General features: G+C 35.9%; 2 protein-coding genes across 5 annotated transcripts in view; one reads left to right on the top strand and one right to left on the bottom strand.

The window, feature by feature from the left end:
• Positions 1-24730, bottom strand: part of axed (BTB/POZ domain-containing protein axundead) — a 94265-nt gene that overhangs the window by 26356 nt on the left and 43179 nt on the right. The window contains exon 1 of one of the 3 annotated variants that reach the window (XM_074173586.1): positions 3379-3514. The exons of the other annotated variants lie outside the window; for them this stretch is intronic. The gene's annotated coding sequence lies outside the window, so the exon portion shown is untranslated. Of the gene's footprint in view, positions 1-3378; positions 3515-24730 lie in introns of those variants that run through there. 3 annotated transcript variants of the gene reach the window in all.
• LOC141481659 (uncharacterized) lies at positions 9809-14254 on the top strand. Of its 2 annotated transcripts, none has more exons than XM_074173580.1 (2): positions 9809-11905; positions 11973-12095. In XM_074173580.1, the coding sequence occupies exons 1-2, from the start codon at positions 10157-10159 to the stop codon at positions 11976-11978; spliced, it is 1755 nt and encodes a 584-aa protein (XP_074029681.1). In that variant the 5' UTR covers positions 9809-10156; the 3' UTR covers positions 11979-12095. The 2 variants fall into 2 exon arrangements, with proteins under 2 accessions (XP_074029681.1, XP_074029680.1); XM_074173579.1 differs by lacking the exon at positions 11973-12095 and adding an exon at positions 14036-14254 and having other exon boundaries at positions 9810-11905.

The raw sequence follows: 24730 nt of genomic DNA, 5'->3' as shown, positions 1-24730 counted from the left end.
TACTTAATGAGTCAGTCATACTTAATCATCTGTTATATTTAACCATATTTGACAATCAAAAACTAATTTACGAGATTTGGTGATCCAAATAACATTTTCATATGCTATTATTAGTTGGGAAAGGGATCAAATTTTTTTTCAAAGATGAACAATTTAGTTTTTTGCCAACGTTGAGGACGTTATTAAGTCGATGCTAAAAAACGTTAAAAGTATATATAACAGGCACGAAAATAAACTGATGTTTGACTCCTGATGATGGATTTAATAAAGTCCGAAACGTTGGAAAAACTAAATTGTTCATCTACGAAAAAATTTTGACACCTTTTCCGACTAATAACATAAAATTCTCTCAGCGGGATCATTTTCATCATGTCATACGAAATGTCATTGAGACGCAGGTTTGTTTCTTCCAGTGCATAATGTCGTAATTTTTTTGTAAGGATTGCACGAATTGTCTTTCGTAAATATCCGAAAAAAGTGTTTTCAACCGAAAATTCTTGAAATTCACCTGAAAATTGAAAGTTTTTCTGTTTCTCTCAAATGCAATATTGTAAACCGTGCCTTTGTATAGTATCTGTTTCAATTTCATGACAATTCTAATACATAACGAACAAGAAAAGTTTATTCCCATGAACTCAATGCAATGAAGTAGTTGTTTCAGATGTTATTTTCTTTCGGTTTGTATACAAAACAAGATTTTTGTCACATGCCACACATTTTTGTTGATAGTTTTTATTCACGCATTTAATGTTTTTTCCTTTCTTCGAAAGTTCCTCTTTCCACTTTCTGCGTATTATTTTTTTCCTCAGAACAACGTGGGAAAGAATGAACTGCACAAAGTATTGAAAATAGGAATAATGAACGATTCGAAAATGAAAGTAATGCTATAGGAGCAAAAGTGGAAACAGAACTCAATAAACACAATGAACTCAAAGAATACCTCTCGAGATTTTTCAGGGATGGCACAACCCCGGGTTATTCAACAAAAACCTGACCCACTGGTTATAACCGGTTATAACCGGGCACAAACGGTGCACAAATTGCAGCAACAATTAAAAATTGAACAATCAACAAGAAATTAAAATTGAAAGAGTTCAAGCCAAGTTACTTCACGATGTTTCCATTGTTGGTATCCACAATCATCTTCGGGTGATGACTGGACTCATTTCTTCGAAAGCTGACTATTTATAAGTCATTCAAGTGCTTTCACCTATCCCCTCTTTCCTCTCCGCTGCATCGTTTTTAGCGGAAGCTGACCGTTTGGCGGAAGTTGGCCGTTTTCCGCTTGATTATAGGTTTCCATATGTTGCGTATCTCTACGCAAATTGACGTGAATTGGCAAATTGCGTTGTTGGACAACATATATGCGGCTTATTTGAATTTTCTCCTAAACCAGTGTTCCTCCTTGTGGATGAATTCAGCTTAGGATCGCTTGATGTTTTGTTGATGAGTCCTAACATGCTTTGCTATTCCTGATTTGCTGGTTTCTCCCCCCCCCCTGTGTCGCGGTTTTTGTAAAACCCTTTATAGTGAAAACCATTCAATAAACTGTATTAATGAGTTTTAAGATTTACTTATTTTCCGACAATTCTTGAATATGAAAAAAACTCTTGAAGAAAACATTGTTTATAAAACTTCTGGCCGATCTATCTCAGAAACGAATTTGCTACGAGATTCCAAAACATTGCGGAGATGGACAAGCTACCTCCGTTTCATAAATCGTCATTTGAAGTTGATGTAGCGGCAGAATGGAGAGATGTGGCTACCAAGTTGTTTGAACTGTCAAAGCCATCACTTCGAATAGAGATAATTGATGTGCATGATGTGCCTTTCCAAATGTTTAAAACGGTATCCACCGAATAATTTTGGACCAAACATGTCCAAGAAAAATATGAAAATTGCAACAAACACTATGTTTGGCTCGACATACTTATGTGAAATATCTTTCTCAAAGATGAATCAAAAATCGTTAGAGATTAACGGATGCCCACCTAGAAGACACACTCTGAATTTGCCATTCCTCTCGAAAACTAAATTATATAAAACTGGCTCAAGACCGTAGGAATAGTTTCTCACATCAATTTTAGGCCTTGTTTTATCATTCAAAATTTGATTTGAAACTAAAATGATACATAGGTAGCACTCAATTATTAATTAATATCATTTGTTTTTTTCTGGACCTCATTAAAAATTTTCCACAGTATCCGGACCCCACCTAAAACTACTTGCCGACCCCTGCCCTATAAAAATGAAAAAAACGCAGTCATGCTATTCACTTCTAAAAATAAATTTTCGAAAATGTTTTTGGCTCTTAACAGTAGTGACTTTTTTACAGATGCAAGGTTTTTTGTAAAAGTTTCTCGAAACCGGTAAGTAGAATTCCATGTTATACAAAATTATTTCATCAGAAATGACCTCCTCTATCAGTTCCTTCAGTTTGGACCCTGAGACACTGTGTATTATCACCCTCTCATCACTAATGATCGGATGTACAGGTTTAAAAATCTGTTTAAAAATCTGTTTTAAAATCTTTTTAAACAGCTGCCGTTAATCAGCTGCCGCCCCCATACGAACGACAACTCTCAGAAGTTGAGAAACTTGTGCGAGCTAAGGACTAACGAGGTCTTACCTTTTAACGTGTGATTCCTAACACGGTTGAACCACATACTTCTCTCATGGATTTGACAATACATTCTGAATGACAAACATGTAAAAAACTCTAATACTTAACACAGTAGAGTTACGGAGTGAAATAGAAAGCGGACTTTTTAGTTTCAGTTTGGGTTGGAGAGGGCGCTGCCAGGATCATTCATCAATGAGCACCGTGTTTGTTTTTTGGGTTTCCCTTTCAGTTCAATTCAAACCTTACTCTTAGCAACTCGATGAAAAGTGCTAAATGACGATTAGTTTTGGATTATTTTGAACGAATTAAGTTGTTTGAATATATAATTACTGTTATCATTGGTGAATATTACTGGAGTTTTTTCCCAACACCAAACCGTTATTTTAACACCTCGACACGTGTTTCGATCACCAAGTGATCATCTTCAAGATGAAGACCAGTTTGATCTTCCTCTTGCAGAACCAAAGGTTCCAAACAGTGCATCACAATGTTATCATTAGGTAGGTCAATTTGACTTTGTACAAAAAGCTGCAACATAGTTTAGAGTTAAATATGTTTAAAATATGTTTTTGCGTTAACCAGCTACGAACGACAGCCCTCAGAAGTCTAAACTTGTACGAGCTAAGGACTAACGAGGTCTTACCTTTTAACGTGTGATTGCTGACACGAATGTTAACATATATGGAATGAAAAGTTTACAGAAAGTCGAGAGAGTATAGGTAATAAATATCATGAAAAAAATTATGTTGTTTTACCTTTTATCACGGATATCTTACTCAGTTATTTCAGTCTTTTTGTTTATCTACAATTTGTTTAGATACACCGCTCCGCTTCACTGGTATTCACTTGTTTTATCAACTTCAAACTGAATCACATTATATTATACTGGTGATTCTTAACCCATACCTCTAGATAAAAACTTCAAGGGGAATTTTCGGAAGTAGTCGTTAGCCGATGATTTATCTATTTTTGCGGATAGGAAATAATGATTAATACTAATTAGCGAACAAATAACTCCAACTATACTGAATACTAGTTCAGCGATATTGAAAATGAAAGAAAAACTGTTTAGAATATCATCCAAGTTTGAATATATGATCTGAATATTACTTATTTTATGTACCTATCTAAAATTCATGAGAAACACAAAAGAATTATTTTTATTTCTCAATTCCAACCTTCGTGGCGCAAGTGTTATTCATAATTCAATTAATAAGCATATTTTCCTCGAATAAAATGGTGTGGCGGGTATTTAACAAAATCTATCGGAATCCGAAATATTGTTTTTTACAGGAAAATGATTCTGAAACCAAATTTTTTTGAATCAACAACATAATATTGCATTTTTTAAAACAGTTGAAAAGGACAACTGTGTTGAGAACTGCTAAAAAGTATATCTACTACCTGGGCTGAGGAAGTATCGGGCCTAAAACATATATGGCGCTAGTCTTATTGTATTCACCACTTTTTCAGATAGTTCTTACTTTCAAAAGAAAGCTGTTGAAATTTCATAATAATCTACTCATAAGTTTGTGAGTTATTGTGATAAGAGTGATACTACTTTTGTTATTCTCAAAACAATGGATCAAAAACAATTTCATGTTTAAATTTTACATTGCTTCTTGATAGGACCACAGCATAGGTAACAATCAGCAATGTCACTTCGCTTGGCGGGAAAAGATCGCGTATATCCGTCGCGTTGATGAGTCCGCCATTTTGGGAAGTGACAGACTTTCTCAATCTGCTTTTGGCTTTGCTCTTGTTAGAACGTACTTATATGTTACCTGTGTTTTGTGCGTATCGTGAATTTTAACTTTTAACATAATGGAAAAACTAATAGGTGGTGGACACGTTTGTGCTGTAAATAGTTGTGAAAATAACAGTTCAAAATCTAAATTAAGTTTTTCCATGTTTCCGAAGGACCACTTGATAAATGAATTAATGAAAATTTCTAGTTGTGACATTTGTGTGAGCTATTCTAAAACAAATTGTGAATTAAATAATGAATCTCTGTACTGTTATTTCAGAGCATTTCAAAATGGAACTCTTGACACATTCGGTAACTCAAGGATGCCCAAAAATGAATTTGTTTATTTTATTTTCTCCTTGGAAGTAAACTTCCAAAGCAATTTTGAGAATCGTATTGTAGGAACAAATGTCATTGCAGGATTTATATTCATGTGAAAATTTCCCAATATCTCACCTTTTGAAGTTATATAGTAGGGTAAGATTATTTTATACATTAAAATATATGAATAGGAATTTCAAATCTCGAAAAAATATTACCAAAAAAAGAAGGAAGAATAAAATAATAATTTGGAGACACGAATAAATGTTTCGAAGTGAACAATTTGTATTTCTAGTATTTTCCTTATATAATAATCACCAGCTACCCTGGAAACCTAGAAGGATCCTAAGTGGGTCAACTACATGATATTGGCATTTCAGGAGGCTAAAAAACGTTCTGTGAACTTATTACTAAAAAAGAATAAAAAGATTGGAGTAACAAAAATAAGTTGATGTTTGGATAAAACTTAGCTATGTATACAGTGTCACACATAAAGTCCGCATTAAATGGGATTTTTTTTTGTTCATCTCTTCAAGCAACTTTTGATATATCCATTAGGTTGTGCTTTGAAAATGATGCCAAATGATATGCATATGACCGATCAAGTGATTTTTTTCCCTGTCAAATTTGACATTTTTTCCAAAAAATGTTCAGAAAACAGTTATTGCTCGAAATTTCGAAAATCGGTAAAGAGAAAAGATGATTGTTTTTTAATTTTTTACCCATATACCAATTTTTAGCTGTCTAGTACAAATTTATTTTTTTTACAGTTTTTCGAAAATTTGACATTTGCCGATTTCTCAAATTTAGCCGAACATCAACAAAGTTAGTGCTTTATGCCTAACTTATCTTTCCAACGCATTTTTATTACCAATTGCAATTCTAAATACAACTCATTTCGCAAAAATTTAAAACACCAAAAAAAATTATGCCAAAAATGATGCAAAGTTGATACAGTTTTTAAAAACAGATAAATATTTCACTTTATTTCTACTTTTTACGAAATAGCTTAATACATAAGCATAATTAAAAAACAATATCAATGAAAAGTCAATGTGTGACACTATATAAGAATGAAATTCTGAAAATAACATTTTTTGAACAACTAGCGTCTTGTACCAGTGTGTGTGTGTGATAGTTTATTAATCAATTCACTTCAATAGTTTTTGTTCAGCTAGCAAATCTTATTAACCGAAATTCCAAAATGCCAGGAGAAAGAATACACTTCTCTTTTTCGTAAACTTGGAATTTTTTGAAAGAATTAATTTTTCAAAAGTGAGCAAAAATCGGTAATGCGTGACTTATTTCACCAAAGAAAACAAAATAGTTCAATAAGTCAGATATAGGGCTCATATTATTAAGTTGTTTCAAAAGTTTTTTCAGTTTCAATGTGATGTGTTCTTGTTTGTTTCTGAGAGGTTAAAAGGTAGCACTTTTGAACAAGTGGACTCCTCTAATCCCCTACTTTCAAGCCCCACACGACGATGAATAAATAAATATTTACTCATTTAGCGAATCATTTATGAACTAATACCACTCGACGATAAGAGTAGTGGTAAATGGTCATACTAATTAAAGATAAGATATCAACTTGACTAATTAACTCAGCATAAGGTGTCTTGAGTAAACATTTGCAAAAAAAATATTTATACAAAATATAAATACTGATGCAAGTAAATGTTTTCATCCAATCAGTTGATAATTAGATGATATACGCGAATCGAAGGCCATTAAGTTGTGTCGCGTGGTTTATTAACATCATTTTTTGTCTAAATAGTGTTATAATGATTTATGGAAATGAAAAAAATGTAAAGTCGATTGCAGATATTCAACGTGACCAGATTGTTGAAAATCAAATATGTACTATATTATGATAGTTCTTGCTTTCTCAATATACATATACTAATATAAATGTGAAAATATCATATTCACCTCATGCTTCCTCAATCTATACTAATATAAATGTAAAATTTTGTGAGGATGGACGTATATATGTTTGTGGTTCTTTCACGCCCAAACGACTGAACGGATTTAGATGAAATTTTACATAAATACAGTTCATACATCAGTTTATACAACACGTAGGCTACAATTTGTGAAGGTTTTGTGTAATTTTGGTCACAATATAGCGATAAGTTTTAAGTAAGTCTGAAAAATTCTTGCTCCCTGCTCCCGTTGGAGTTTACATGCAGATAATGTAGTACCGTAAGATTGTTCATCTTAAATAGTTCTAAATAAAAGGCCGCGATAACATATATGTACCTCTCATGTGGTAGCCACTATATGCAAAATACTAAGAAATAAATACAGTTGAATTCTATACTTTTTAACAATGCACATTTTTGAATATCTGTCAGATTCTTACAAAAATTGATACAATTGTCGTTTCAAGTATTCAATATACATAAACTTTGTCTGTTAGACTCAGTGATTTGACCGAATCGTTTAAAAGTTATCACCATAAGATTAACTTGACGCAACGCAGTGAGCCATTACGCGTCGCGTCTACTGTAAGACGATGCGCCGGGATAGAGGGAAGGTCTTAGCAATGAGGCGCCATCACCAAGGCGCCATCACCGAGACGTCGCTGACGGTTGTAAATTACGATATGTTGCCCACTTTTATATCAACGTACATCCGAAGCTACTGAACCTATAATCTTGAAATATGCAGGTAGGTTCTGTGTATAGTGTATCTAAGCATCAAGAAAGGGTATCAGGAATTTCCATCTTCAAGGTGGACAAATGTGGGTTTAAAGATTATATTGGATTCCGTCAGTTTTGCTGTTACCAAGTTATTGATTCATTCAGTGATATTTTCACTGATATTTTTACAAAAACACAACACGTTTGTTTGAAAGTGGTTGGCAATGTTTCATGGTGAATCTTACTAAGGTGCGACTTCCATTGTCTTATATGATTCGAAATCTATGAAAGAACGATTAAAATTAGAACAAATAGCTGAAATATCAATTATATCAAGCAATGAAACGTGAAAAAAAATACAATAAAAATAATAAAATAATGAAGATAAAAGAGGAAAATGACCACAGAGTAAAAATAGATAATAAAGAACAAAAATAAGCAAAAATATTAAAAATAAATAAAAAAATCAAAAAAGATTCTAAACCAAGTTACTTCACAGCGTTTTCGAGTACCATTTCTGTACCCCTTCTGTGATCGCTCTTGTTGGATAGTCTGCTTGATGCCCTCGACAGAAGAAAAGTAGATCTGCAAGCTTATGCAGATGACCTTGTCATCCTGGCAAGGTCCACGTCGGGAAGGATAGCTTGTAATATCCTCCAAAGCACGATGGACGTTGTTCACAGGTGGTGCCTGAGGGAGCAGATGTCTGTAAACCCCAGCAAAACTGTGATACTCCCCTTCACCAGGAGTAGAAAATTGTACGATCTAACACCACTTCCCCTCAATGGTGAGGTCATTCCATTTGAAACGGAGGTGAAATATTTTGGCATTGTCCTTGATAAAAAAACTCACCTGGACATGTCGAAGGATTTTTGGTAAAACTTGGGGTTTGGGTCCCAAACAGATTCATTGAGATTATGTTATGATTGTGAGACCAATGATCACTTATGGGGCAATTGTCTAGTGGCCGAAGGTTTTACAGAAAATGGCCCAGGCGAAGCTCTCTGGCTTACAGAGAGAGGCTTGTCTGACCATCAGTACCACATCGTCAGCGGCCTTGGAGATCCTTCTAGATCTACCTCCTCTCCACATTTTTCGGGAGAGAGAGGCTAAATGGACTGCATATAGACTTATGCATATTGCCAAGTGCACAAATCAATTTAATGCAGACTGCAACAGACTGTTGGTTGACACTGGAAGTCACAGCATTCTGGAAATAACCTCTGACTTTATGCCTCCAACTGTCAACTACGAACTGCCTCATAAAGTACTGTCCTAGAGTAGTGAGGACTGGATCCTCCGGGAGAAGGAAATGTTAAGAGTAGATAGTTGTTGGTTCACAGATGGATCAAGAACACCTTCCGGTTCTGGTGCAGCTGTTTTCAGTCGCAGACCCAGGACAGAAATATCAACCTGCCTAGGAACCTATGCGACTGTATTTCAAGCGGAAATTTACGCTAATGAATTGTGTTCGGAGAGATTGAAAGAATCCAACCTCATACACAAGTCAATAAAAATATTCTCGGACAGTCAAGCGGAGTTAGAAGCTCGTGGCTCCTACCGAGCGACGTCTAAATTGGTAGCAAATTGACAAAAACGACTCTCCTCGATAGGAATACTCAAAAAATAGTCTATAGTCTGGAATTCCTGGCGATACCGGCCTGGAAAGCAATGAGGCTGCTGACACTCTTGCAAAGGAGAGTGCTGCAAGCAGCTTCATCGGACCAGAACCTGTCATTGGCATCGCTTTAGGCCATGCCAAACTAAGATTGAACACCTGGATGGCAAGAAGATTTATGGACTTCTGGCAGAATCTTCCAGGATTGGCTCACTCCAATGCGTTTATTCATCCTTCAAAGCTTAATACCAAACAGTTGTTGGACTCTAGTAGGGATGAACTACGATGTCTAACAAGCATTCTTACAGGTCATTTGAATCATCATATGCAAAGACTCGTACTGTCGGAAGACAGTTTGTGTCGTCTCTGTTCAGAAAATGATGAAACGGCAGAACATATACTTTGTACCTGCCCCGCTGGGGAACGAATCAGGTTTTCAGACTTCGGCAGAGCCGTACTCTCACCATCTGACCTGAAAGACCACTCACCATACAAACTAATAGGCTTTGTTAAGAAGCTAGGTTCATTTGGTAGAGTGTGAATAGGTGTGAGCCCACTAAAACCTTGCGGGTTGCGAATAGAACCACTCACTATGGACCTAACCTAACCTAACCTAACTATTTCTGTATACAAACTGTCAATATTTCAGGTCATATATTAGTGATAGTGAATATTACTGGAGTTTTATCCCAACACCAAACCGTTATTTTTAACACCTCGATACGTGTTTCGATCACCAAGTGATCATCTTCAAGAGTAAGAATAAACTAGAGTTTAATATTCCTGTTAAAGATGATCACTTGGTGAATGAAACACGTGTCGAAGTGTTGAAAATAAAGATTTGGTGTTGGTAAAAAACTACACAAAAAGAGTAATGTAAGATACCCAGTATCATAAAACACCCTGTGAACGTAGAAGCAATAGAGGATGACTAAAGTAATAGAGGATGACTAACTGTGACTGTTACGAAATGGGATTTGTCATCCCGGCGAGTCGAAACACGAATAACAGCAGTAGAGTGCTAGCTTCCATTGTGAGATATATATTTGTTTATAATCAGTCGTTGTTAATATATTTTTGGGGTTTATTCGCTGTATTATTGTGAGATTGAGTCTAACAGTGCAGCGGTGGGATAGCAACGCTCTATCTGAAGGGACTAGTGTTTGTTTGTAGTTCGTTTTTTTTTCATTCGTTACCGAGAAATGGGTCGGAAATCAAAAAGAAGTTTCGGTACATCGGAATCAGAAAGTGATAACGATTATGGGCGATATCGTCGGGAAAGCGGACGTCGCAGAAAGAAAACCAAGAAACATTCTTCATCACGAGATAACGAATCTCGTGAACCGCCACAGGAGGATCCAAGCGTAAGTGAAGTCCGAACGGTGGAAAATTCCCATGGTGAGTCTGTTGTTAATTATACTGATATGTTGCGGAGTCAAGGTGAGAAAATAAAGCATTTAGAAAACATACTGGCCGATTATATGAGCAAAACTTCAAATGTTGAAAACAAATCTTTGATTGTTCGTGCAGATTGCATACCGGAATTTTGTCCACGTAAATCCGATCTCTCGTCAAAAAAGTGGCTTGATAAAATAGAACAACTAGCTCAAATAAACGGTTGGGATGATCGTCTGAAAATTCTCAATATGCAGTCGCGTTTAACTGGCCTAGCAAAATCTTGGTGGAATAGTTTAGACTCCTATGATCACACATGGATGGAATGGAAACAAATAATTGAAGCGGCTTTTCCCGACCATCGGGACTTTCCTAGTACACTCAGAAAAATGAGTACTAGAATTAAGTCACCAATCGAAACGTGGACTGAATATTATTTTAGTAAAATGGAACTGTTGAGGGCATGTGAGATACAAGGTAAAAACGCAGTAGCCATGATTATAGATGACATAACCGACCTGGTTATACAAAATGGTGCTAAGGCAGGGAGGTATTGTGACCCTGAGACACTCTTTAGTGAATATATTTCATCTCTCGCGCCGGAAGAACGTCTGCGGTGCGATGTAGGTGAGACTAGACTCAAAAAGTTTTCTCGATCGCATCGTGAAGATCATAAATCTACTTTTGTGGAAAATAAACACAAAAATGCCAGCAGTCAACTCAAAAGAAACTGGAAATGTTTTAACTGCAACCAGCCTGGACATTTCAGTAAAAGTTGCCCTAGGCCTCGCCTCGAATGTAAATTTTGCAAACGCTTGGGGCATTTAGAGAACAAATGTCCTCGCAACCAAGCTCAAACTTCCAAGCAAGTTATGAAATGTAATGTACCTACCGAAAATAAGTCACACTATATCATGTCCTGCCGTATCAATGGCCTCATCTCTCAGGCGCTAATTGATACAGGATGTGCAGTTGTGACTCTGCGCAAGAAAGATGCTCAACGTCATGGAGTATCATGGGAACCTTGCAAGGTGCAAATAAATGGATATGCAGGTGGAGTAGCCAACGCTGTGGGAAAAGCCAAGGTTAACCTCGCAGTTGATTCAGTTGAAACCGACATTGAAGTGATTATTGTACCGAACGAAATTCAAGAGATACCAATGATAATCGGACAGACGTTATTCAATATGGATGGTGTTGCTGTGGTCGTCAAGGACGGTGCAGTACGCATTTTCAATTCATATACAGACGAGCTGCCCCAATTCGATCAGTCTCCATTGAGAAAAATAAATATGGTTGTTGCTTCTGATGTAGAAATACCTCCAAACCACATAGGGTTGGTCAAGTTTACTCCGATGGAAGACTACCAAGGGGAAATTTACATTGAATATAGTCAAAGACTGAAACCACCCCATGAATGTAATCTACCAAGATGTATCACTTCGACTACCAGTGGCGTGCTGCCTGTTCTGAACGCTTCCCACAACGTACTCATGTTCAAATCAAATGAGATTGTGGCCAGAGGGGAACCCTGTCATGAGAACGTCTCGAAGGGGGTGAGTATTTTGGCGATGTCAATCAATAACAAATATCTCAATATATCTAATATAAATTGTAATTCAGATCTGAGCGAAACCGAGAAGAACGATCTTGTGAGATTGCTCAACAATTATCGTGATTGTTTCGCTGAGAATGTCAGTGAAATAGGCAATGTTCGTGAATCTAAAATGTCTATTCATCTCAAGGACGATCAGCCAGTGACCTATAGACCATACCGTTTATCAATGAGCGAAAGAGAAACGGTACGGGGTATAGTGACGGAGTTACTGAAAAATGGCAGAATATACAAAGTAACGCCAACTGGGCTCAAATGGGTTGTACCAAAAACTGGAAGGTACGCCGTAACAGTTTACTGTCATGACTCTGTTGGGCATTTTTCGCTTGATAAGACGTTGTCTCTTATAAAGCAGAATTATTGGTTTGCTAATATGAAAAAGTATGTTTCTAGACATATTCGTTGTTGCTTGCATTGTTGCTACAACAAGGTACCGACAGGCAAGAAATGCGGAATGTTACATTCAATAGAAAAGGTCGCTGTACCTATGGATACAATTCACATTGATCATCTAGGTCCTTTTGTAAAGAGCAGGTTAGGTAATTCCTACTTGATTGTATGTGTGGATGCTTTCACCAAGTACGTGTTCATGAAAGCGGTCAAGAGTACTAAAGCAGCTCCTGTAGTTAAGTTTCTGAAGGAGATATTCGAAACGTTCGGAGTTGCACGACGCATCATCTGTGACATGGGTAGTGCGTTCACGAGTGCCAACTTCAACGAGTTCGCCCGGCAGTCTGGGGTGAAAGTTGTGCATAACGCAACCGCTACTCCCAGGGCAAATGGTCAAGTAGAGAGATATAATCGAACGATACTCTCAGCTCTTGCAACCATGAGTAGCGACGAAAGAGAACGGGACAGGGATCTTGGCCGAATCAAGTTCGGTATAAATTCTTCAATACAAAAGTCTACACAAAAAAGACCTCACGAACTCATGTTTGGTTATGACCCAAGAGGCATGTGTGACTCTTTTCTCACTAATGAAGTCCAGATTTCTGACCACTAAATTGACAAGCAAAAAAATACCCGGGAAGCTATTGATCAAATAAGTAAGTGTCAGCAAAATCAGAAGGCTAGATATGACTCTAAGAGAAAAGAATCATTCAAGTACTCTGTTGGGCAATTAGTTCTTATAAGACACACAACTGCTTCCAACGACGGAAAAAGTAAAAAGCTTCTACCAAAATATAGCGGGCCATACGTAGTGGCAGCTATTTTGGACCATGATCGGTATGTTATTGAAGATATTCCAAAAGCAGACAGGTCTCAAAAACCTTATAGCGGAATATGTTCAATTGATAAGATGAAGCTCTTTACTACCCGTAGGGACAGTTTAGAATGTGTTAGTGACGACGAACTCGATAACGAACAGACCAGAATAAACGAACAACTGGTAAATGAAGAGCACAACGTTGCCAGGCAGCAATGTGTTGCAAAAGAAGGTACCGTTCTGTCCCAGGGAGGGTTCGTTCAGCCAAACGTTGGCCAAGCACAAGGTGTGCTACACGAAAATGAACACTCTCAGGCGCTAAAAGAAAAGCGAAACGTCGCCAGACAACTATGTGTTGCAGAAGCAGGAAACTTCCTGGCCCAGGAAGCGTTCATTCAGCCAAACGTTGGCCAAGCACAAGGTGTGCTACGCGGAAATGAACACACCCTGGTGCGAGATGCTGCGAACAGTGAAAATGTTTACCCTCAGAGCAGTGAAAAAGTTCATCAACCTGTTCACGAGCAGTGGGTTGATGGTCAGATGATCGTCGGAAGAACATTCTCCGCAGGTAGGCAGAAAAGATGTTCCGTAAGACGAAAAGCTGGCTCACTAAGCTCAAAAAGGGTTCAGCAAACGGCTGATGATAGACGAATAAGGGATGTCGAAAGTGAAGTCCCCTCCGAGGTTGAGGCTAATAATTTCGCTTCTCACGAAGAAGAAAACGCACTACGTGCTGCGAGTCAATACGTTGACCATGAAAAAAAACGATTACGAAGAGGCAACTCCTCCATGAGCTAAAGCCACGATAGTGTGGAATTATCGTTCTTCTTTATGAATAATTTTATAATGAAATTTATGTTACAGGTGAACGGAAAATTATCTCCCTCGGGACGAGGGTATTGTAGCAGTGGCCGACTGTAAGATACCCAGTATCATAAAACACCCTGTGAACGTAGAAGCAATAGAGGATGACTAAAGTAATAGAGGATGACTAACTGTGACTGTTACGAAATGGGATTTGTCATCCCGGCGAGTCGAAACACGAATAACAGCAGTAGAGTGCTAGCTTCCATTGTGAGATATATATTTGTTTATAATCAGTCGTTGTTAATATATTTTTCGGGTTTATTCGCTGTATTATTGTGAGATTGAGTCTAACAGTAAGAGTAAGAATTTATGCCAAAGGTGTGATTTCGAAAGTTGCATTGAGTAATTAATGATTAGTTCAATACTTTTCGAAAATCCAAAAACGTAACAATTCACCCGCATCAAGAAAAATGAGCATTAAAGTTCCTCAATACAAATTATTATGTGTTGTGTAAAATTCGCTTATTTTCGTATTCGATCGTGAAATGCATACATAACATCTGAATTTCATGATTTATGAAATGAAATGTCAAACCAAGTTAAAAACATGTATCACTGTTTACTAAGTCTCAAATTGAAATGGTCGTTAAAAAAAGTAATTGATCTTAAAACGCGCAGTCACGAGTCTATAAAAATTTTAAAACATGAGTAATTGTTTCAAAAATATTTATTTCTCTGTTGGTATTTATGATTCGGAAAGCAATACAAGAATTCAGTTTTGAATATGACTCACAAACACGTTATGGCGAGTTGTACTTATCGAAATAATAGATAATAACTTCAAACTTTATATGCCGTTACTATTAGGTTGTTTCAAAGTTTGGTCATTTTATGAGTCCACTTTAAACTGTAATATCTCAGTGAATACTTATTCAGTTTATTCAAAACAAGCGCCATTTGAAGCAGTGCACAGTGCAATGTATGTGCCATATAATAAATATTCATTTCGGAGGAAAGTTGACGTGTAGATTTTTAGTTGCAAATTATTAATTTTTATTAAAAAGGACACAATATCTAACGTGCCTCATACATACCTCATTTACCAAATTTTCTTTAGTTTCCTGGTCCATTCTGTATCCGTATTTTTTCCTCGGCTTTTCGAATGAACCGAACTCGGTGAGATTTTGATCCAATAACTTTAAAATACTTCGATGTGGTTGTTGTCTTTCGGGGTACAATTTTAAATAAATTTCCGATGTCCTTACACTGTTTCTATCGTATTTGTAATAAATTTGTATCATATCTCTTTTTTTTTCATTCGTGAAAGCCAAAAATTCAATAACTTGTGCAATAACAAAATGTCATTGAGTGTAACAAATTGAAAGTGAAATTTAGAAACATCAAAGTCAAACCCTATTATGATAAGAACGAATTTTTTTCAGTATCTCCAATTTTTCGAAAAAGAATGATAACTTATGATACATCATTGAAAAGGTAAAATCTGGTTCTAATCAAAACAGAAAGAATCCAATGTAGGGCCCATGAGAAATAATAAAGTTGATGATGGTGTGCGAAAGACGAAACGTCGGATAGCAAATCGGGAAATACCATTACGTAGCGGAATATTATCAGTGGGTATCAGAACAAGGAAGACATTCTGAGCATTTAGTTTATCAACAACTTTGTATCCACTAATATCTAAGTAAGGAATCATCAAATGCTATTGAATCATAAAAGTGTCATCAATAGTTGCTACACAGAGGATTTGTTACAGTTTTTATGATAGTTACTCTCAATTTTATTAGACTGCGGTTTACCGGTGTATTATAGGTTTTAATTAAGCATTGTTTGAAGTGTAGATGAATGTTTGGGCGCGTATACATCCATAAAAGTGTTAATCCTATTTGTATCATGTTTTGTTAATAAGGCTCATTACTAGTTATAAATTATGTTTTTGATTGGCCTGACAGCAATCTCATCAGTAAAAATTGTTGTGACATAGATTTCAAACAGATAAGTGACGTTTCTTCGATTTGTTCAGAATTTGGATATACTCGTTTCTTATAGGGGAATTATACGAGTTGGCACAATGATTTCACCGATTTCAATTCTCAAAATCACTGAAAAATCAACAGATTATTTTCTGCACTGTGTTGTTTTTAGTGAAAGTTTGGTAATGAGTATGATTTCAGTACAAAAGGTTACAGAAAGAATTTTCCACTTTCCAAAAGAAAGTGTTACTGTTTATCTGTATCTGTAGAGTAGGGAGGGTGAGTGTAGGCCCACAACACTTAGGCCACATATGAACCATTGTACATCCTCCCAAGGAGTTCTCCTCCTAGGTCATCGTCCATCCGGTCCTTTCCAGTAAGGTCCTTTCTGGGAGACATCTTTTTTATATCGGCAGGTGTAGGCCAAGACTCTCTTATTGACCATAAACCCGGACATTCGCATATGACATGTCTGACAGTTTCATCTTCCTGTTCACACATTTTGCATAGAGGTATATCCTCGAGCCCCATATTGTGGAGGTGTTTCCTTAGTTGACAGTGGCCAGTCAGAAATCCTACTGGGAAGCGTAGATTTTCCTGGTCATCGCCAGATATTTCTTCGATGCCAGCTTTCCAGGGTCGCCAAGGGTGATCCTGGCAAGATTGCATCTTTTGATTTCATCCCATCTCTTTAGGGATCGAGGATGGGTATGACGTTGGGCTAGTTCCGCAATTGTCGAAGTCCAGCCGCTTCCTGGCTAAAGAGTCGGCAATGCAAGTACCTTTACTCCTGTCGTACCCTTTGATCCACCTCAGGATAATGTTATTATCTACCAAGGCTTTCGCTGAATGTTGGTGGCTCCTAGTACTAGGCCTGAGGTAACACGTTGTTTGTTCAAGGCTAATAGGGCTTGTATTCTATCAGTGCAGATTGCTATGTTTTTGCCAGAAATTCCTTTACTGGTTATTTCGTTTGTGGCGATTTGAACCACGCTGGTATTTTTTCTCATTCCCCATTTTATCCTTAGGCTTAGTGATCTGCAGTACACTCCGCATCCTGAGCCTTCTTTAGTTTTTGAGCCGTCTGTATATATGCGCATTGCATTTGTAGTGTTGCTGTTCAGTTTACAGAAAAAATCTTTCTACAAAGTTTCCAAGAATAATATATAGAATAATTTGCAGTATTTTTTCCAATTTGAACAACAAAAATGTTTGGGAAAGGTCAGTTTTTTGATCAAATAGATTTTTCGCTTTCTACTTCTCCATCATTGAACAAAAAATGTAGGAAACTTCCAAAGAAATGTAGTACATTCACAGAGCTTCTTTCTGAAACAAACTGGAAGAAAAATCCCTTTCGAAATGATTACTTTTACGAAAATTCCTTTTCCCTATTCAGTTTTTACTACCAACATTCACTATAGAACTGAAATGTTACTTACATGAAACACTATCATCCTTAATGGTGTACTTCGGTACAAGACACCTAATTTAATACCTCATCAACTGTGTCCAATACTTTTTATAACACTCATGGACGAGACAATCAAGAAATGTACAGCGATGAGTAAAAAACTAAATGAAGGATACAGAAAACTACAAAGAGTAGAAATATCTGAAGGAGCATTTGTAGACGATTTAGTGATCATAGCAGATAGTGAAGAAAAATTACAACAAAATTTGGATGTGTGGAATGAAGTATTGAAGGATTACGGAATGACAATGATTAAAAACAAAACACAGGTGATGACAAAAGGCGAAAATAGATAAGAGAAACAGAAGGAACAAGAATAGAACAAGTAACGTCGTACAATTATCTTGGAGTTATATTAGATGAGGAGGGAACACAAGATGCAGATATTAACAACAGGATTGAAAAACATTGAAACTTCATTACGCCATGAATAAAACATTTAACAGAAAAGAGATAACACGCAAAACTGAACTGAAAGTATTTAAATTCATATACTGACTAGTGTTAACATATGGCTGTGAATCATGGAAACTTACAGAACAGCAAAAGAGTAGAACCCAAGCTCTTGAAATGAAATACCTTAAGCGAGTGAAAGGAATTACGAAGATCGATAATAAGAAATGTGGACATAAGAAAAAACTCGAAGTACAGCCAGTACTAGAATTTGTGTGTGGGGACACTTGTATCGAATGAAGTAGACAAGACTAACTAGAAAAGTTTGGGAAGTAAGAATCCACCAGAATAAGAAAAAGGGTAGACCTAGGAAAATATGGGCTAAGAAAATAAGGCACGTACTGGAAAATTGCGGAGTAACATGGTCAAAAGCGAAGAATTCAAGTACTAACAGAAACTCACCCTACATCATTTTATGGCAGAAGGGTGCTTAGTAATTAGACATATGCACTCAAGAAATTGGCAAACCATAGACACGCGTTTTGGGCTGTTGGCCCATCGTCAGTATGGTGCAGCCAAGTGTAAGGATAAGCAACTCATCCTGCAAAGGTCTCATAATGGGAAACGCACTTAGTCCCATTCTGGCAGAAATTTTCATAGACGTTTTGCAGCGAAAAATACACAGTAACCCACTGGTAAGAAGTTTCGTGTATTGGTATAGATATGTAGATGATATCCTCGTAAGTTTCACAGGAACGAATAGACAATTGCCTGAGTTAAATTTCATCAATTCTCACCACCATCAAATACTAAATGAAATATATTTCCAAACATTTCTACTAAAAGAAGCTTGGTACGAAAATGTTCATCCTGAAAATCATCATCAGGTCGGACATGTTTTACCACTTGTCGTCCTCAAAGGTCACGCCCTCTATATTTAATCAGTAATAGACAGTGAACTTGATATACCCACATATATTGGCAATGAAAATCATTTCCTCTTCTTGTTAATTCGCATAAAATTTTCAGCCCGCATATATAGTATGTAATTCAGTAATTCATTCCTTCAATTAAAAGCAATGAACATCCTAATAATACGTTCAACAAGCACAAAATATTCTGAGGTCAGATCTTACCCTTCGTTGAAAAGCTCATGAATATTCAGGAAAATGAATTCATTCGATTGAAAAGAAACAGGAATTTCGCTGCGGCGCTTTATTGGTTACTTTTCAAACACTCAATTTTTTTGCAACAAATTGATTGTTGCAATTCTTGTAGTTACTCCTGACTTTTATTTCTGTAATAAAGCTGACCCAGTTTTAGCTTTTATCACCTTAAAAAATATGACTTTCATTTGTAGATGTCTTTATTCTAGGAAAGTCGAGTGTACAAATATAGACTCTTATCGAAATAAATATTTCAGTTACCAAATTTCGATGATGTTCTGATCAAATTGGCCAATGGAATCAAATATTTGAATACGATTGTGACTGAATTTTAAAACTTCGCATAAATGCTAGTAGATAAATTCACAGGTTTGATTTGATTATGATTTGACAATGACAAGACCCTAACTCTACTAAGACAATTTTAATGAATATGATAGTCGAATAAAAATCACCAATGCAATGAATCAATACAAGCGAGAAATGAAAATGAATTTGCACACTCCACCGATTCACATAACCTCACAAAAATAAATAAATTAGATAAATTCAAGTACATGAACATTGCTACAGGCTTCGCGCCTCAAAGCCAACATTTTGTTTTAATATGGAAAATCCAAAAGTACACTGCATGGATTTTATTTATAATTGATACATTAGAGAATACTCAACCCAAAGATATTTAACTCTTATTCGAAAACATATGAATGAAAAATGTACAATTATATTTCTTTTTCTGATAAACCATATTATATCGTGAAATTAATTCGTTAAAAAATTAGCATCTGTGTCGTTTTTAATCATTCCTTTTTATTTATTCTGGGAACATTACTTGGGGTTCAGCTGCTATCGCGGGGAATCCCCGGTCAGGGACCTCGGAACTTTACCGAAAGCCAAAGTATCGCATGCAGACGCAGTCTCGCTTCATGTTCCTATATTATAAGTTTTAAAAGTATTTGATGTGAGAATTATTGATAATGTTATAAATAGTTTTGAAACGATAACACTTGTAGAAATTTGGATTGTGTCGTGAAGAAAAATAATAACATCTGTATCCATTTTATTCATCAAGAATAAGGTGAGAAGTGGTCAATATACTCACACCCATATTTTTTATAGTTTTCTTTACAAAACATTACATGATTGAAAATTATGTCTATTATTTGTTTCAAAGCTTCGGTTTGCTGCGCTAAAATCCACCTATTTTTTTATGCATATTATATAGTATTAAACATAGGGCGTTCCAACGAAAACTTAACCCCCCTGTAAATCAGAGATGGTCGTGTAATCAAAAATTTCAAAGAACTGTCAATTTTCATTCAATAATAATAATAATACGTCTTTATTATTTTCCACATACAGTACATCTATAATAAAGAATGTTTTCAAAGAAAGTTGGAAAATGAAGAGCGAAGTTCATTTTCTCCAATGAAGCAATCACTTACTTCATCAGGAATATGTTCTTCCACTTAACTCTATGTAGCATATTTTTCCTCGATAATAATAAGGTAGTGAGTATAGACAATATACGGGGTGTAACTAAATATGTGTAAAACATTCACGGAGGTGATTCCTCATCGAAAAAAAAATAGGATCTTTCTTATAGAAAAATTTCATTGTTAAGATTATTGTATAACAATTTTTTTCACAAGCACTAAAAAAGTTACAATATTAAAATTACCCTGACGTTTTGTATTACCAAAGAGACACTTAGCCACAAATGTATTTTATGGGTTTACCCTATGGTAGTAAGGGGTGGAAAACGCAACTCCTAACATTTATTTCCAGTGTAACTTTTTGTCTTATTATTTGTTTACCAACAGGCTATCATTTCTGATAGCCTGTTTCATTCTAAACAAAAAATGTCTCTTGGGTTTTTTGCCCAAAATGAACCAGTTCGCAGCAAAACATTATTTTAGGAACAATTACAGAGATACATAGTCATAAATGCGAAAATACGAAACTAATGTATCTAGTAGGTCACTATTAGCGATAGTGACAATTAAATTGGTATGACGCTGTCAGTTTGTGAATTTTCGAAATTGAATTGATACTGATTGTATGTTTTTGTTCTGTTCTTAATTTGTTACTTTAATAATTCACTTGTTATTAAAATGGTATACACAAATGAGGAAATGACTGATATGCATTACGTTTACGGTCTGTCGCAGGGGAATGGGTTAGAAGCTTAGAGAAGATATGTTGAAATGTATCCTCAACGGCAGCATCCTTCACATAGAATATTTGCTCGACTCCAACAACGATTACGAGAATATGGTTCATTCGACAAAAGAACGCAGGATTGTGGTCGCCATCGAGAAGTACGAACACCACAGCTTGAGGAAGTAGTACTTAATTTGATTGAAGAACAACCTACTACCAGTACTAGAAAGATTGCTTTCTAGCTAAATGTTGATCATATGACGGTATTTTGAATTTTGAAGGAACAACTCTTATACCCTTACCATCTGCAACGAGTACAGGCACTGTTACCGCGAGACTTTCCGAACCGTCTTGAATTTTGCAATTGGATGCTGGAAATGATTAGAAGAAATTGTGCCTTTCTGAAAACGATAGAATTCACAGACGAATGTAGTTTTTCTCGGGAAAAGATTATTAATTTTCATAATTATCACATATGGGCTGATGAAAACCCTCACGCTATTGTCGAAACTAACCATCAAGAACAGTTTTCTCTCAACGTGTGGCTCGGAGTTATTGGGGATGATTTAATTGGGCCTCACTTTCTACCTCCTTGATTAAATGGTGAGGCATACGTTCATTTTTTAAGAGAAGTGCATCCAGTACTGCTGGAGGAAGTTCCTTTGGGCGTCAGAAGGGATATGTTTTTTATGTATAATGGGTCTCCGCCCATTTTAGTCAAGTAGCAGTTGTGACCACTATAACAAAATATTAAGGTGGTAGAGACTCTAATAGAAATATTGGTGGATTTGTACCGCCTCCAACGGCCGGTTTTTTGATTTCGTCACACTATAACAAAATATAAAAGTGGCAGGGTGTCTGATTAAAATGTTGACAGAGGTATACCGCCCCCTGCTCGGATTTTTCAATTATTTTCCACTATTTTCTATAATTTCCGTAATTTCAAATATTCATGACGCCTTCAAAATACATTTTTCACTGTTTCGGGAAAGAGAATAGAAAATACGAAATATTGCTGAACTTTATTGCCAAAGTAACCGAGGTGGGATACTTCATGTTTTCTGTTGTGAACAGAACCTGAAGTTGGAAACTTATCCATTAACTGTTTAATGTATTGATGGCTCACGTTGTAGTCTGGATGATTCATATTATAAATTCTTGCAGCAGCTTTAGCACATTCATTATTTCAATAATAGGTTGCAATAATTTCTATTATTTCTTCAGTAGAATAAATCATGCTAGAAAACAGTGAACAAGGATGACTGAATAATAATTCGTGAAGAAGTAACAGTGGCCAACTACCTACTTTTTGTTCTGCGACAACTAGCTTCAACAAAAACTACTAGTGCAGAAAAAACTGACAGTGTCCTCCATTTCAAAACGTTTCCTGTTAATTGAATAATCTCTACAAATCAAGAAGACCTACGACAGAGAATTGTTCGGGAATGCTGATTTCTGACTCCGGACATCTTCAGTAATGTAAGGAACGCTTTCGAAAGTAGACTGTATTATTGCATGGTACAAGATGGAAGTAATTTTGAACACTTTATCCGTTGATTGTGTTTCAGTGATATTAGTTTTGTTGATTTCCTCAATAAAATGAGCGACAGCGAATTTTCTGTTTTTTCCTAAATAAAACGTTATTGACATTTAATTTGTCAATAACAAATGAACCAACCAAAAAAAAAATACAGAATTATCAGAGGGACAAAATACCTTCCACATGATGTATCACTCGACCCCCCCATGCCGTTGAAAAAAATAGAAGGGGTAGTTGCTGACCGCAGGGGGATGAAGTTTCGTGTATGATTTCCATATTAGAATTAGTCTCCCTAGAAATAAAAATTGAACTGTTCTTTAAAATTTTCGATTACACTCCGTTTCTGACTACAGGGGGTCAAGTTTTCGTTGGTACACCCTATATATTACGTTAGTAGTCCACTTCATATACGTTAATCATACTCAAGGAAAGAAACGAATACCTACAAATATTATTGTTACTTTTTTACAGGTTACGTATACAATTTTGGTGCATGCTTCATAATTTATCTATCATGTCAGGCTCAGGTACTAAGAGAGATGGAGATACAGGGAGAAAATTGGAATCTGGTTCAACAAAAAAGAGAAAATTTGTTTTTCTATAATTGAAGTGAAGTGAGTAAATAGTCGGGATTTTTTATTTTTAGTTTTGTTATTTAATGTTTCAAAAAAGTACATACCTGAAAATGTTGGGGAGTGTTTCTCAATATGTTTTTTCCGTTAACCAGCTATCGCACCCCTACGAACAACAACCCTCAGAAGTCGAAACTTGTGCGAGCTAAGGACTAACGAGGTCTTACCTTTTAACGTGTGATTTCTAACACGGGTTGGACGATAGCAAGTGAAAATAGAGGGTTCAGCCTGCAGTTTGAACCATCGACTCACACATCGGCCGATTGACTGAGTGAACAAAGCACCCACGCCGAACCTCCGGCTACCAGTGAATAAAAAATTGTTCAATTTGAAGTGTTTTTTTACACGCTTTATATTAGCTTCACATGTATGTTTGTTTGTTTGTAACTCTCAAGTTCGGGATCTATATTTGACTTATCGACATTATTGCTTGATCTATTTACGGGCAGATGGCGTACGTAACCTCCTTAATATAATTCGAACTCACTTCACATGTATTTCTTCATTTGAAAAAGGTATTTTTTTATCAAAATACGCCCCTGCTGCTTTATTTGTAACCCTGCTTTGCGCGCCCGCTGTCTTCCTTGGTCTTGGTAGCTGATTTTCAGGCCCCCTCTCCGGAATCGGAAAATATCAATGGTCATTTTTCTAAACAATATACGACTTATTGATCCCAAAGTTTGGATAATATAAATATAGTTTAAAAAGTCTAAAAATCACGCTTTTATAGCATACGAAACTAAAAAATTTAAAATAAATATAGTTTAAAAAACTGAAAAACACGCTTTTGAAGAACATCGAATTAAAAAGTTGAAAATATTTTTTTAAATAAGCTCAAAACAATAACGAACGAAAATTACTAGTATTATTGTGAAAAAAGCGTGGTCGTTTTGTATCATATTTTTTGTATATTAAGAGTCTGTCGCTTTTTTTACAATAATAATAGTATTTTTCGTTCGTTATTGTTTTAAGCTTATTTAAAAAAAATATTTTCAACTTTTTAGTTCGATGTTCTTCAAAAGCGTGTTTTTTTAAACTATATTTATTTATTTATAGTTTTGTTACTCAATGTTCAAGTTTCAAAAAGTACATAAGTGAAAATGTTGGTGATTGTTTCTCAATGAATAAAGAATTGTTCAATTTCAAGTATTTTTTATTTCATAAACCCTTCTACTTGCCCCATCAGAGGGCGTCGCTAAATGTACCTTGCCCACATTAAATTTAGGTCTTGTACCGCCACTGTTTTCATAAATGTATGTATACTACATATGGTACTGAGTAAGTTTCTTGACGCTACCTTACATTCCAGTATCATCTACATATTGCTTCATCATGCCTGTTCATTCATATCGTAAACTCTTTTTTGTATGTTTTATGTTAAATGATGAATAAACAG

The sequence above is a fragment of the Leptinotarsa decemlineata genome, unplaced genomic scaffold (genome assembly GCF_025532065.1).
Source record: "Leptinotarsa decemlineata unplaced genomic scaffold, Ldec_3_MD MMD2_tig00000251_RagTag_RagTag, whole genome shotgun sequence".
In the NCBI taxonomy this organism is placed as follows: Eukaryota; Metazoa; Arthropoda; class Insecta; order Coleoptera; family Chrysomelidae; genus Leptinotarsa; species Leptinotarsa decemlineata.
Note: the sequence above shows the minus strand (reverse complement) of the source record. Positions and strands in the feature narration are given on the sequence as shown.

Bases quoted from the DNA above. Each gene is read 5' to 3' on its own strand.
- LOC141481659 (XM_074173579.1), top strand. From the start codon at position 10,157: ATGGGTCGGAAATCAAAAAGAAGTTTCGGTACATCGGAATCAGAAAGT. The intron at 11,906-14,035 runs GTGAGTATTTTG...TTTATGTTACAG, and splicing joins ATGAGAACGTCTCGAAGGGG to GTGAACGGAAAATTATCTCC.